This window comes from Crocodylus siamensis, chromosome 13, assembly GCF_052110815.1.
Source record: "Crocodylus siamensis isolate JL-2025a chromosome 13, ASM5211081v1, whole genome shotgun sequence".
Classification (NCBI taxonomy): domain Eukaryota; kingdom Metazoa; phylum Chordata; order Crocodylia; family Crocodylidae; genus Crocodylus; species Crocodylus siamensis.
Window position 1 is genome coordinate 37,927,842 of NC_143407.1, and position 11,287 is coordinate 37,939,128.

The following is an 11,287-nucleotide window of genomic DNA, read 5'->3' on the forward strand; positions in this document are numbered from 1 at the left end:
CAGGCGATCGCAGCCCCCGCTATGGCCGTCACCCCTGAAAGGCCCCAGAGGGGGGACCCATCTGGGGAGGGGCGGTGGCGCGAAGGGGCCTGGCCACAGCGCGGCCTCGGCGGGCACGGGGCACGGGGCACGGGGGCGGCAGTCGCTAGGTGGGCGAGTAGCGATCTATGGTCCGGGCAGCATCCAGGTGAAGGTGCGGGGCCTGGCCCAGCACCTCAGCCGCCTTGTCCTGGCTCAGCCCCAGGTGCTCGGCCGTAAACTTGGCCAGTGGATAGAGGCTCTCCATGGCCTTGGGGTCGCTGAGGAAGTGGGTGTGGGAGAGCAGCTCCGCCACCTTGTCCGGCTGAAGGCCCAGCTGGTCGGGCGGCAGGCGGGCCATGGCATAGAGGCTGTCGGGCAGCTCCAGCTTGGGCTTGCCGTCGGGCCCGGCCGTGTGCATCTTCATGTGGCTGATGAGGTTGCGTTGCTGCGCGAACTTCCCGCCGCACACCTGGCACTCGTAGGGCTTCTCGCCCGAGTGGATGCGCATGTGCTCCGTGAGGCGGTACTGGCGGGTGAAGCGCATGCCGCAGGCGTCGCAGGCGAAGGGCTTGAGGCCCAGGTGGCTGCGCATGTGGCGCGTCATGGTGCCGCGCTGCGTGAATTTCTTGCCGCAGATGGTGCAGGGGTAGGGGCGCGTCAGCCAGTGGGTCTTCTCGTGCTGCCGCAGCGTGGCCGGGTCCTTGTAGGCCTTGTCACAGGAGGCGCAGCGGTAGGGCCGCAGGATGTCGCCCAGGCCAGGGCTGCTCTTGTCCAGGAAGGGCCCGGGCGGCTCGGCCCCTCCCTTGTGGTACAGCTCCTCCTCGGTGTGGGCCTCCACGTGGGCATTGAGCTGCTCCGAGCTGGGGAAGCCCTTGCCACAGGGGATGCACACATACAGGTTGTCGCCCAGGCTCTCGGGCTCGTAGGCCAGGTGGCCACAGTAGCGGTCCAGCGGGTCGGTGGGAGAGGGGCCTTCACTGCTGCCCGTCTCCTCGCTGGTGCTGGGATCAGGCTCCAAGTCGTGGCTCTCCACACTGGCGTAGCGGGTCGGGGCAGGCGCCGGCGAGCCCTCGCCCTTGTCCTCCCGCTCGGCCTCCTTGTCGGCCTCGCACTCATCCAGGTAGCTGCTCAGAGGCTCGTGCTTCATCCAGCGGTAGAGCAGCTCCCGGCCCTCGGCCCGCCCGGGGGGCTCGGCGCTGGGCGGGCTGCCGCGGAAGTGGTCGGGGGGGTCGCCGCCTGGCGAGGGCTCCTGGTAGGCCGCGCCGTGGGCAGCCAGGAGGGCAGCGCTGCCCGGGGGGCTGTCGTGCCGGGGCGGCAGCGAGGGCGCGCGCGCCTCGCTGGGGTGCAGCCGGTCGGCGGGCAGCAGCGGGGCAGCGGGCCCGGCGGGGCTCTTCTTGGACAGGTCCAGGCCGCAGGGGGGCGAGCAGGCCCGCTCGGGCGGGCACAAGCCGTGCGGGTGCCGGGGGGCGGCCGAGGCGTAGAGCTCCCCGCACTGGGTGTTGAGGGGCACGCCCGGCTCAGCGGGCGGCAGGTCCAGGGGCACGGGCCGCGGGGCGCCGCCGTAGCAGGCCTGGATGACGGGCGTGGAGGTCCGCAGCCCCCGGCCCAGCTTGCCGCAGGGCCCGTAGCCGCCCCCGCGGAGGTGGCAGTACTTGCCGCTGCGCTTCAGCCGCTTCTTGCACAGGGCCACCAGGTCGGGCACCTGCAGGTAGCTGGCGGCGGCCAGCACGGCGCCCAGGCTGGGCTCGCCGCCCGGCTCGCCCTCGCCCAGGCGGCCCGTGTAGATGAAGTCCAGCACCAGGCGGAAGACGCCCGGGCTCACCATCTCGTGGTCCAGGTTGATGAGGTTGTCGTGCACCACCAGCGCCTTGAGGTAGGCGCTGCTGGCCGCCAGGATGTTCTTGTGCGCGCGGAACAGCGCGTTCTGCACCACGATGATCACGTCGCACAGGAAGCCCTTGGTGCGCTGCGTGTTGAGCTGCAGCAGCAGCTGCCTCGCGTGGCTCGGCACCTCCATGGCGTCCAGCATCGCGCTCGCCGCCCCGCCACCTGCAACACACGCCGCGTCAGCGCCGGCCCCGCGGCCCCGGCCCCGCGTCGGCCCCGCCTGCGCTCGGGCTCGGGCTCGGGCTCGGGCTCGGGCTCCGGCTCCGGCTCCGGCTCCGGCTCCGGCTCCCGCTCGCGCTCCCGCTCCCGCTCGGGCGGCGGCCGCGCCGGGACGCAGCCGGCCCCGCACTGACTGCGGCGCGCTGGTGCCACCGCTTATATCCTGCCATGTCTCCCCGCCGGCGCGGGTGGGGGTGAAGCCCCCGGAGGCACCGGGGGCGGTGACATCACTGCCCGCGCCTCCGGCGCCGCCGCACCTGCCCCGGCCCGGCCCCGCCGAGCCCGAGCCCGAGCCCCCGCCCGGCCTGCTCCGCGCCCGCGGCCACGCACCCGGCGGCTGGGCGGCGGCGCCGGGACTCCCTGCCCCCGGAGGCGCGGGCCCGGCCCGAAGGGGAAGGCGCGGGGCGCGGCGGACCCGGCTGGCCGCCACCCGCCGCCTCCCGCGCGGGGCTTTCCCGGCCCGTGCCGTGCCGTCCCGCCCGCGCCCGCGCCCGCGCCCGCTACCTGGGCTCTCCGCCGCCGGCCAGCCGAGCTCCCTGTGGCCTCGCATGTCCGCCGGGGCGCGCTCAGCGCCGGGGCCCGCGCCGCCCGCGCCCCGCGGCCGCCCGGCGCCGCCGCCCCATGCCCGCCCCGCGGGCTCCGCCGCCGAGGCGCTGCCGCCCTGCGAGCTGGCGCGGGCCGCGGCCGGGGCCGGGCGCGGGAGGCGGCGGGTGGCGGCGCGGCCGGGCGCGGGGCCCCATGTGCCGCGGCGCGGGCGAGGCGCGAAGGGGAAGCCCGGGCGCGAACTCCCCCTGACCCCGGCCTGAACTCCGCGCCGCGCCAGCCCTGTTAAAGGGACTGCAGCTGATTTCCTCCTCCCCTGCCGGGCGGGGCCGGCGGGGCGGGGCGGGGCGGGGCGGGGCGGGGCCCCCGGCGCCTCCCCGCGGACCCCGGCCCCCGCCCCGCGCCGCCCCGCCGGCCGGGATCGCGCCCTTCGCCGGCCCAGGTGAGAGCCGGCCCGGGCCGGCCGGACCCCCGCCGCCCGCTGGCCGCAGGGAGCGGGACGCGCCGCCGTGCCCGGGGAGTCCCGCGCGGCGCCTACCTCGGGGCCGCGCCTGGAGCCGCCGCGCCCGCCCGCTCTCCCGCACGGACGCCGCCATCTAGCGGCCGCGCCTCGCCTCGCAGCGCGGGGCCGTCGGGGTGCGGGCGCGGGGCCCGGGCCGGCGGCGCCGACTCACCTGGCTGCCGCGCTCGGGCCGGCCGGGCCCGCCGGGGACGAGCTGGCGACGGGGCGGGCGCCCGCGCTCGGGCAGGTCGGGGCTGCGGGCCGCCGCGCGGGGGAGCCCGGGGCCGCTCCCAGGGCGGCGCGAAGCGGGAAGCGGCGGGGGCCGGGGCCCGGGGGCAGGCCCAATGGAGCCGGAGGCCGAGCCGCGGGGCTGGGCGGCGCGGGGCCCGGAGCGCGCCCGGGCAGCTGCAGGAAGCGGGGGCAGGGCTGCGGGTGCGCGTGCGGGGGCCGGCGGCCGCCTCCTGGGGATCGGGCCCCGCGCTGCCCCGGCCCGGGCGGCGCCTCCGCCGGTCTCGAGGAGTCGCGGGACGAGCGAGGGCCGCCCTCCAGCGGCGCGGGCAGGGCACGGGCCGCTCCCGGGCCCCCCGCTCCAGGGCGCGGCGGAGGGGCCCCGGCGCTGGCCGCAGCCCCCGCCAGGCACGGCCGAGCCGCCGCCCCGCTGCAAGCGCCGCGGGCGTCTCCCGCCGCTGCCCCGCGCCTCGGGCTCGGCGTCCGCAGCGGGACGCTTCGTGCCGGCTGCCTCGCGCGGGCCGGGCGCTTTGCCGCCTGGCCGTGCCGCGCCGGGCGCCGGGCGGGCAGCGGCGGCGAGTGGCGCGGGCCCGGCGGCGCGGGGCTGGTGCGGCGCAGCGGGGAGCCGGGGGCCTCTGTCCTCTGCTGCTGCCTCGAGGCCTGCCCTGCGCTGCGGGCTGCTTTGTGCCGGGCTCTGAGGTGCCGGAGCTGCCTGTGGCAGCAGCGGGAGGGCGCGGGGTGATGGCGGGGGCTCAGGACAAGGGACGGGGACAGCACCCCGCTCGCCCCTCGGCACCGCGCCAGTGCCCCGCCAAGCGCATGGCAGCCACCGGAGCCTGCCCCTGCCCCTGCCCCTGCCACGCAGCAAGGGGAAGCTGGTGCCAGGCCTTCCCTCCGCTTCCTGCACGCCCGGTGGGCGGCTGCTGGGCAGAGGCCCAGGGCCATCTCCCGGGCGGGGGCAGCTTGCCGGCCAGCTGGGCCCGGGGCAGCAGCCTCATGTTTCTCACTTTCACTTCTCCTTTCTCACGGCCCAGCACGCTGGGTGCACCCAGAGCCCTGCAGGGCTGGTGGGTCCTGCTCCGCTCCTCGCCCTGCCCCTCCGGGCCCCGCACGCGGCCCACCGCTGTGTGGAGGGCGGCTGCTCCCGGCAGGGCCCAGGGGAGGTGGGCAAGCTGGATGCACAGCAGGCGCCGGCGCCTGAGCATGCAGACAGTGGCACGGGCTTGCCCTGCTCCGCGGGCCTCCGCTCGCACCTGCGTGCCCTCGCCCGCCTTGCCCCACCACGCGCAGGTTGCGGCTTGGCCTGGGAGGCGAGCCACTCTCACCCGCGCTGCCGGCGGCCTGCTCTGCCCAGCTTGTCTGTCGGGGCTTGGGTGAACCGCAGGCCGTGGGCCTGTTTAGATTTGGGTTTTACTCTGCCCTGTAATCTGCCGCGGGCTCCCTAGTGCAGCGTGTCCCAGGCGCTGTGCGCGGCTGGAAATTGCAGGGCAGGCCCAGCCCCCGCCTGCCCCACTCCCGTGGGTAATTGGAGAGCAGGACCCTGGCACTCGGGCTGGCTGACGTCAAAGCAGCTCACGGCTTGCCCACGGGGAAGGGCACGGGATTGCGAGCCTGGCCGCGCCTGCCGGGGCTCCCCATAGCCAGGCACCTCCGGGGAGCTGTGGGTCTCTGAGCTGCTCCTGGGAGTGCAGGCATGGGCATCTGGCTGTTGTGTCATGCAGAGAGCTGGCACGTGTGTGGGCAAGTGCCTTGGTGAGTATCTTGATGTCCGTGTGTACCGGGCAGCGGGAGCATCGTGTCGCGAGAGCGGGCACGTGCGGGCGGGCGTGCACAGTGGAGGCTAGGCCCTCAGCATCCCATCTGCGTGCTCTGGCGGCCTGGCTGGAGCCTGCTGCACGCTGAGCTGGGCCATGCAGGCGGCACACGGGTCGCCCAAGGCAGCCTGATGCTTCCTGGTGCGGAGCCAGCACAGCCCCACATCCCGCAGGCCGTGTGCGCCGTGGCAGGGCCCGGCACACGGCTCTGCAGGGTAAGGGGTGATGCACCGGTGCGGTCCGCTCTGCTCCGCTCCGCCTCGGCGCTGGGCACAGGCTGGTGCACAGCCCCTCCCACAAGTTGGATGTCCCTGCCTGGCGTCCTGCAACTCGGCCCATGGACCCGCTGGCCCTGGGACGGTCGCGCCTGCCTCCGCGGGGCCTGGCAGGCTTGGAGCTGAAGGGCAGGCAGCAGCCTTGGCGTACCCACTGGACCCCACGAGCGGAGAGAGGGCATGACACCAGGTCCAACCCCAGCTCCCCAGGCACTCATTTCTCTCTCTTTTCCCCCGTTCACTTAATGGCTGGAAAGAGCCCAGGTCCTGGCAGCAGGTCCTGGCTGCGGCTGGGAGGAACTGCTCCCGTCGGGGGACGTCGCGGGGCTGCACTGCACAGATCAGCCCAAAAACCAGCTGGGAGAGGGCTTCTCCCTGTGGCAAAGGGGGTCCGTGCCTCCCCCTGGTGACACACAGCTTCCCTACCCAGAGCAGAGACTCGGGGACCAAACAGGCAAGTGGGAGTCAGGCGCCGGGTGGGGTCTTCCCGTTTCTTGCCCGCTTGCCCCGTCTCTTCCTCAGCCGTCGGGGCGAGGAGCGGCGGCCCCGGCCCGTGGGGAGCCCTGCAGGGAGCAGCCGGGCTGGGAAGAGGCCTGGCCACGGGCTTCGCCTCCCTTGCCCCTGCCCCACGCGGGTGTGGCCCCACGCTGGCTCCCTGCAGTCCGTGTCCGCAGGGCCCCCGGGTGGGGGCTGCGGCCCCGCCGTGGCAGGGGGCCTCGGGGCGGGCACGCGCGGCCTGGCACAGCGCTTCGGGGGCGGCGGGAGCTCGGGGACTTCTCAGCCCGGGCCCGGCGGTGTGTGGCGGCGCGGGGGCCTGTGCCCGGCTCCGCCCCCGGGACCACAGCGCTGCACGGGAGGTGCCGGGGCTGCGGCCAGAGGAGCGTGTGTGACCGGGAGCGCGCGGGGAGGGGGCACTTTCGCCTCAATGTGCTGAGCAGATTGGAAACAGCTCTGGTTAAGTCATTGGCTCTTTGGGGAGGTCTGAGCTGGAGCGTCTCCCGCCTGTGCCCCCTCCCCGCGATCAATCACGGCGCAGCAAATGAGCCCAGATGCTGGGAGCCGCCGCTCAAACCCAGCTGCGGTTTGGATCGCGCTCGCATGCCTGGCTCCATGTGGGACCGGGGCTTTTGGACAGGATACAGCCCCTGGTCTCCAAAGGGCCCCGTTTCCGAGATCAGCCTCTCCCCAAAGCCCACACATGGGTTCAATTAGGCGGCGCTCCGGCTGCGGAGTGAGGCGGCCGCTCCCCCCGGCGGCGAGCCCGGCCGGTGCCCGCTGCCCGGAGCCCGGGCCCGGGCCCGGCGGCGTCCCGGGGCGGCGCGGGGCCTCCGCCTGGGGCCAGCCTCCCCGCCGCGGGCCCGGCGGGAGCGGGGCGGGCAGGGCGGCGCTTCCCGCACGTCCGAGCGGCGCTGTGCGGGGCTCGGCGCGCCCGCTGGCCCCGCAGCCCGGGCAGGCGGCGGCGCCTCCCAGGGCCTGGCGTGTCGCGCGGAGGGACTCCGGGCGAGTGGTCGCTCGGGGACAGGGCACCTTCGGGGGCAAGAAGCCGCGCCGCGCCGCGTGCTTGGGCGGGTGCCCGGCCGGGCGCGGGCCCCGCGGCAGCTGCCCGGGGCGCCGTGGCGCTGGCGGGAGCCGGGCGGCCAGGGGCCGGGCCGCCGGCGCGGGTGCTGCCAGCCCCCGGGAGACGCGCGGGCGCTGAGGCCGGGCACGGCGTGCTCAAGCGGTCGCGAGCGTGGGCTGCGGAAGGGCCCGCGTTGTGCCCCGCAGCTCGGGCGCCAGGCGGAGGCTCCCCGGCCGCCGCCCGGGCGGGGCAGCCCTGCCAGCGAGCGGGGGGGGGGGGGCGCAGCCCCTCCTGCTGCCCACCGCCGCGGCTGGAGTCCCCCCCGCCCCCACAGAGCGACCCCGGCCCCTTCCCGGCGCCCGCGCTGCCGTGCCAAGGGGCGCCCGGGGGGTGCGGCGCGTGCTGAGAGGGGCCCGGGCGAGGCCGCGCGGGGCGAGCCGGCAGCGGCCCGGGGGAGCGCTGCGCCCTCACAACCCGCGCCAGGTGCGGGGCCGTCCACTGAGGTCCCGGCCCGGGGCAGCGCTGCACTATGGCCCCGCGCCCCGCGGGCCGCGTGGGGCTGCTCCGGCATCCCGGAGCAAGCGCTGCCGTGCGGTGCGTGCCCCGACCCCGCGGCGGGAGCGACCCCCGCTGCCGGCCATGGTGCCCCGGGGCAGAGGCACCTCCCGTCCTCAAAGCCCGCTGCCCTTAGCCACGCGTGCGGCTGCCCTCGCTCCCCACGCACAACCCGCCCCGAAGCCGCGTGGGAAGAGGGAGCTGGGGAGAAGCAGCACGCGAAGCCCAGGCCACGGGGGGGGCGGGGGGGGGTGCCCGTTACCCTCCCTGGTGCAGTGGGAGGGGTCAGTGAGGGCTCTGGGCGTTTTCCCCAGCATCCCGCGAGGAACAGCCACGGGGGCTGGGACACGCGGCGCGGGGCGGGGGCGCGGGGCAGGTGTCGTTTGAACCGCTGCTCCGCGCCGGCGGCTGCTGATGGACGGCCGCGACCGGCACGGCGGCGGCGGTAGCCCCCCCGTCCCCCCGCAAGGTCTCGGCCCCGGACCGCCAACCCGCACCCGCTGCCTCCGCATCACGTCCCGCCGCGGGGCCGCGGGTGTCTCGGGGCTGCGGCTGCGACGGAGCGGGGGCCGGGCCCGCGGGGGCGGCGTGGGGCCGCATCCGCAGCGCAGGAGCGAGGGAGAACAGCGGTAAGGCCCCGCTCGGGGCGGTGTGGAGGAGCGGGGCAGGCAACGCTGGCCGACGACCTGCCCAGGCCCGGGCGCGGGGCGAGGCCGGGAGCCAGGAGCCCCGCACGGCCGCCTCCTGCCGAGAGACGCGGGGGTAGAGAGAGCGCAAACTGCCGGAAGGGCCAGGCAGGCAGGGAAGCGCTGTGCTGCCCCGGGATCACGTCGCCCTGCCCTGCGGCTTTCTTTCACTTAATGGTTGTCTCTTTCGAGGGCCAGACCCGCTCCCAGGTCTCCTGGGCAACCCGGATAGCCGCACTGCAAGCCCGCGCCGAGCAGGGCCCAGTCGTGCCAGTCCATCGGGCGCTACCCCGGGCAAGTATTCCCTCCCGCCGACCCATCGCGCTGGGGCTGCACATAGGCCTCGGACCCGGGCACACGTCCCCCTGCAGACCCGGCGACCGGGGTGCTCAGGTCTCCTCTAGTCTTGCTTGCTCCTGGCCGAAAGGCCCGGGGGAAAGCAAACAAGCAGGCCCCCGCTGCCGGGCAAGAGTCTTTGGTAGATGCGATGCTTTTTTATTAGACCAACTGCAGAGTTGGGAAAAAGCTTCTTTGCAGCTTTCCGGCAGAAATGGCCTTCTTCAGGCAAGTGCCGCGGCTTTGTGCCGTGATCGTAGTCCCGCGGCCTGGGCGGGGTTCCCAAGCCGCGTAAGGAGCTGCTAAGGGGCCTTAAGGCGGGACCCGGGCGGTGCGGGAGACACCGGCAGCCAGCCGGAGAGGATTCCCGAGAAGCCGCGGGGAGACGCGGACCCGCAAGAACACCGCGGCGGCGCAGGGCCCGGGGGCGGGTGAGGCTGCGGCTCGCGAGGGGGCTGCTGCTCCGCCATGACGCGGCCCGTGCTCCCGCCCCTGGAGCCGCGCGGCCTGCGGGCCGGGGCTGCGGCGCGAGACAGGCGGCCGGCACCTGCGGCACCGGCAGTGCGTGAAGCTCGCAGCCTGCGCCCTGGCAGCAGCCCTGACCGCCCAGCTCGTCCCGGCCTCGCTCCAAGCCGAGGACGCAGCCAGCAGCCCCCTCGCTTCAGCCACGCGCCGCGGCGGCTCGGCGTCCCGCCCCGGGGCTCGCGGGCGTCCCGGAGACATGCGTAGGCCCTGGGGCCGGTGACACCTGCGCTGGCTCAAGCAACCACAACTCGGGGCCGGGGGAAGAGCCACGTTGCTGTCCCCGCCCTAGCACAGGGGAGGCACCGTGGCGGCAGTGCCAGGCAGGGAGCTTCCCCTCCGCAGCCTGGTGCCAGCGCCCTCCCTGGACGGAAGCCGGCTACCAGGGCCCACGGCGCCGCACCGGGGGCCTGACAGGCGGCTCCCGCCACGCTGCGGCCCCCGCCCCGGCTGCAGAGAGGGCCGTGGTCACCAGCGCCCGCACTCCCGCCCCGGCCGGCGCCCCGGCAGGCCCAGGCCGCTCCCGGCGCGCTGCGGCAGAGAGCAGGCCCGCACCCACCTCGCCGCGGGCCTGGCGGACACGGCCGGCGTGCCTGGGGGCCTCGTGGGCACGAACCTCGTGCGATGTCACGGTGCCTGCTGGCGGCGGGCCCGGGCCCGTGTCCCGGGAGCGATTCCCAACGCGGCGTCGAGGCAGGGGCTGGGCCGTGGGGACCGCGGGAGGCTTGTGCGGGGCTGGGGCGAGGCCTGTGCGGGCAGAGCGGGCCCGAGAGGCAGAGGAGGAAGCGGGGCTGCAAAGGGGCTGCCGCCTGCGAGCCCGGCGCGGGGGCCCGGGGCTTCGGGACTGCGCTCCGCGCCGGCGGGAAGGCGGGCGCGGCGGGCCGGGCCGGGCCGCTCTCAGCCGCGGGCGCTCGCCTGTGGCTTTCCGCGGGGGGGGGGGGGGGGGCACGCCGCCGCCCTGCGGACCGGAGAGGAGACTACGGCGGGCCGGGGCCGGGGCTCGCGTGGGCCGCCGGGCCTGACCGGGCACTGCGGCCCCCGCAGCGCGGCAGCCTGGGGCGCGCTGGGGGCCTGCGGGGCAGGAGCGGGCCCGGGAGCCGCGGCCGGGCCGGCGCCCCGTGACAGGAGGGCGGCGGCGGCGGCGAGCGGCCCCAGGAGGGGCCGACGTGGCTTCTGGCCCGCGCAGGAGCGCGCGGGTCCGGCCGGGAGCGGAGCGGAGGTTTTGCAGCGGCGAACCCGTGCGGGGTGGGAGCGCGGCCGCAGTCGGGGAAGCCCGCCGGGGGCCGGCGGCAGCGGGGAGCCGAGGGAGCGGCGCAGGCTCCGGGCCGCGGAGGGGCCGCAGGAGCGCTGCCGCCGGCGGAGGGGGCCTGGACACTGTTCAGCGGCGATCCCGCCTTCCTCTGCTCCACAGCCCGAGACCTCCGATTGAAACCCCCCACATTTCTGTGATTAACACGAAATGCCACGCGGCAGGGGCCGGTGGAACACGCTTTATTGATGTGTTTATACTTCTAAAGCAATTTGGCAGCCTACCAGTGCCTCAATCATTCAAATAAATTCTTAGTCACTATACAATTTGATGTCTGAGTTTCGTTTTTTTATCATAGAAAATCAGCTCTCCCCCTGCCCCTTCGCTCACCAGGACGCCCCCGCTGCTTTGTGGTGCTGAGCAACCTGACATGCTGGTGCCCCTCACTCCCACCCACAGGCTCCTGGCCCTGCCGGCACCCCTCACCCCCGGTCCTCCCGCCCCTGCCCTAGCCCTGCTGCTGCCCCTCGCTCTTGCCCACCTGCCCCTCGTTGGGGTGTGGGCATAGGGGGGTGGGGGGCACAGGAGACGCATCAAGGGGACACATCGCCCCCTCCACAGATTTCTGTGCCCACTGCAAGGCGCAGGGCAGGAGCCACCTCTGCAGCCCAGAGCGCAGGACCTGGCATGGGCCTGGCATGCATCCCCATGGCCACCAACATGAGGTGCGGGGCCGCAGTGCAGACTGGTGCCCCACACTGCTGCTGGGTGGGAAGAGAGCACCTCCCGCTGGCAGGCATGGCGGCACACTGGGCCGTGGAGGTGGTTCTTGCTTGGTGCTGGTCCAGCCTGAATGCAGCCCAGCTGCGGGCCCAGAAATCTTGGGGAGCAT

At 75.4% G+C, this 11,287-nt stretch overlaps 2 protein-coding genes across 3 annotated transcripts; one reads left to right on the top strand and one right to left on the bottom strand.

Moving 5' to 3' along the window:
• HIC1 (HIC ZBTB transcriptional repressor 1) lies at window positions 1-4,081 on the bottom strand. 2 transcript variants are annotated; one of them, XM_090025930.1, is made up of 2 exons: window positions 3,345-4,081; window positions 1-2,070 (listed from the first exon to the last, which is right to left on the bottom strand). In XM_090025930.1, the coding sequence occupies exon 2, from the start codon at window positions 2,048-2,050 to the stop codon at window positions 146-148; it is 1,905 nt and encodes a 634-aa protein (XP_089882056.1). In that variant the 5' UTR covers window positions 2,051-2,070; window positions 3,345-4,081; the 3' UTR covers window positions 1-145. The 2 variants fall into 2 exon arrangements, with proteins under 2 accessions (XP_089882056.1, XP_089882057.1); XM_090025931.1 differs by lacking the exon at window positions 3,345-4,081 and adding an exon at window positions 2,632-2,990.
• A 1,470-nt stretch (window positions 4,082-5,551) lies between these two features.
• Window positions 5,552-11,035, top strand: LOC149854370 (uncharacterized). Its single transcript, XM_090025079.1, has 4 exons — window positions 5,552-5,636; window positions 6,164-6,285; window positions 6,702-8,231; window positions 8,487-11,035. The coding sequence occupies exons 1-3, from the start codon at window positions 5,552-5,554 to the stop codon at window positions 8,049-8,051; spliced, it is 1,557 nt and encodes a 518-aa protein (XP_089881205.1). The 3' UTR covers window positions 8,052-8,231; window positions 8,487-11,035.
• The last annotated feature ends 252 nt before the right edge of the window (window positions 11,036-11,287 follow it).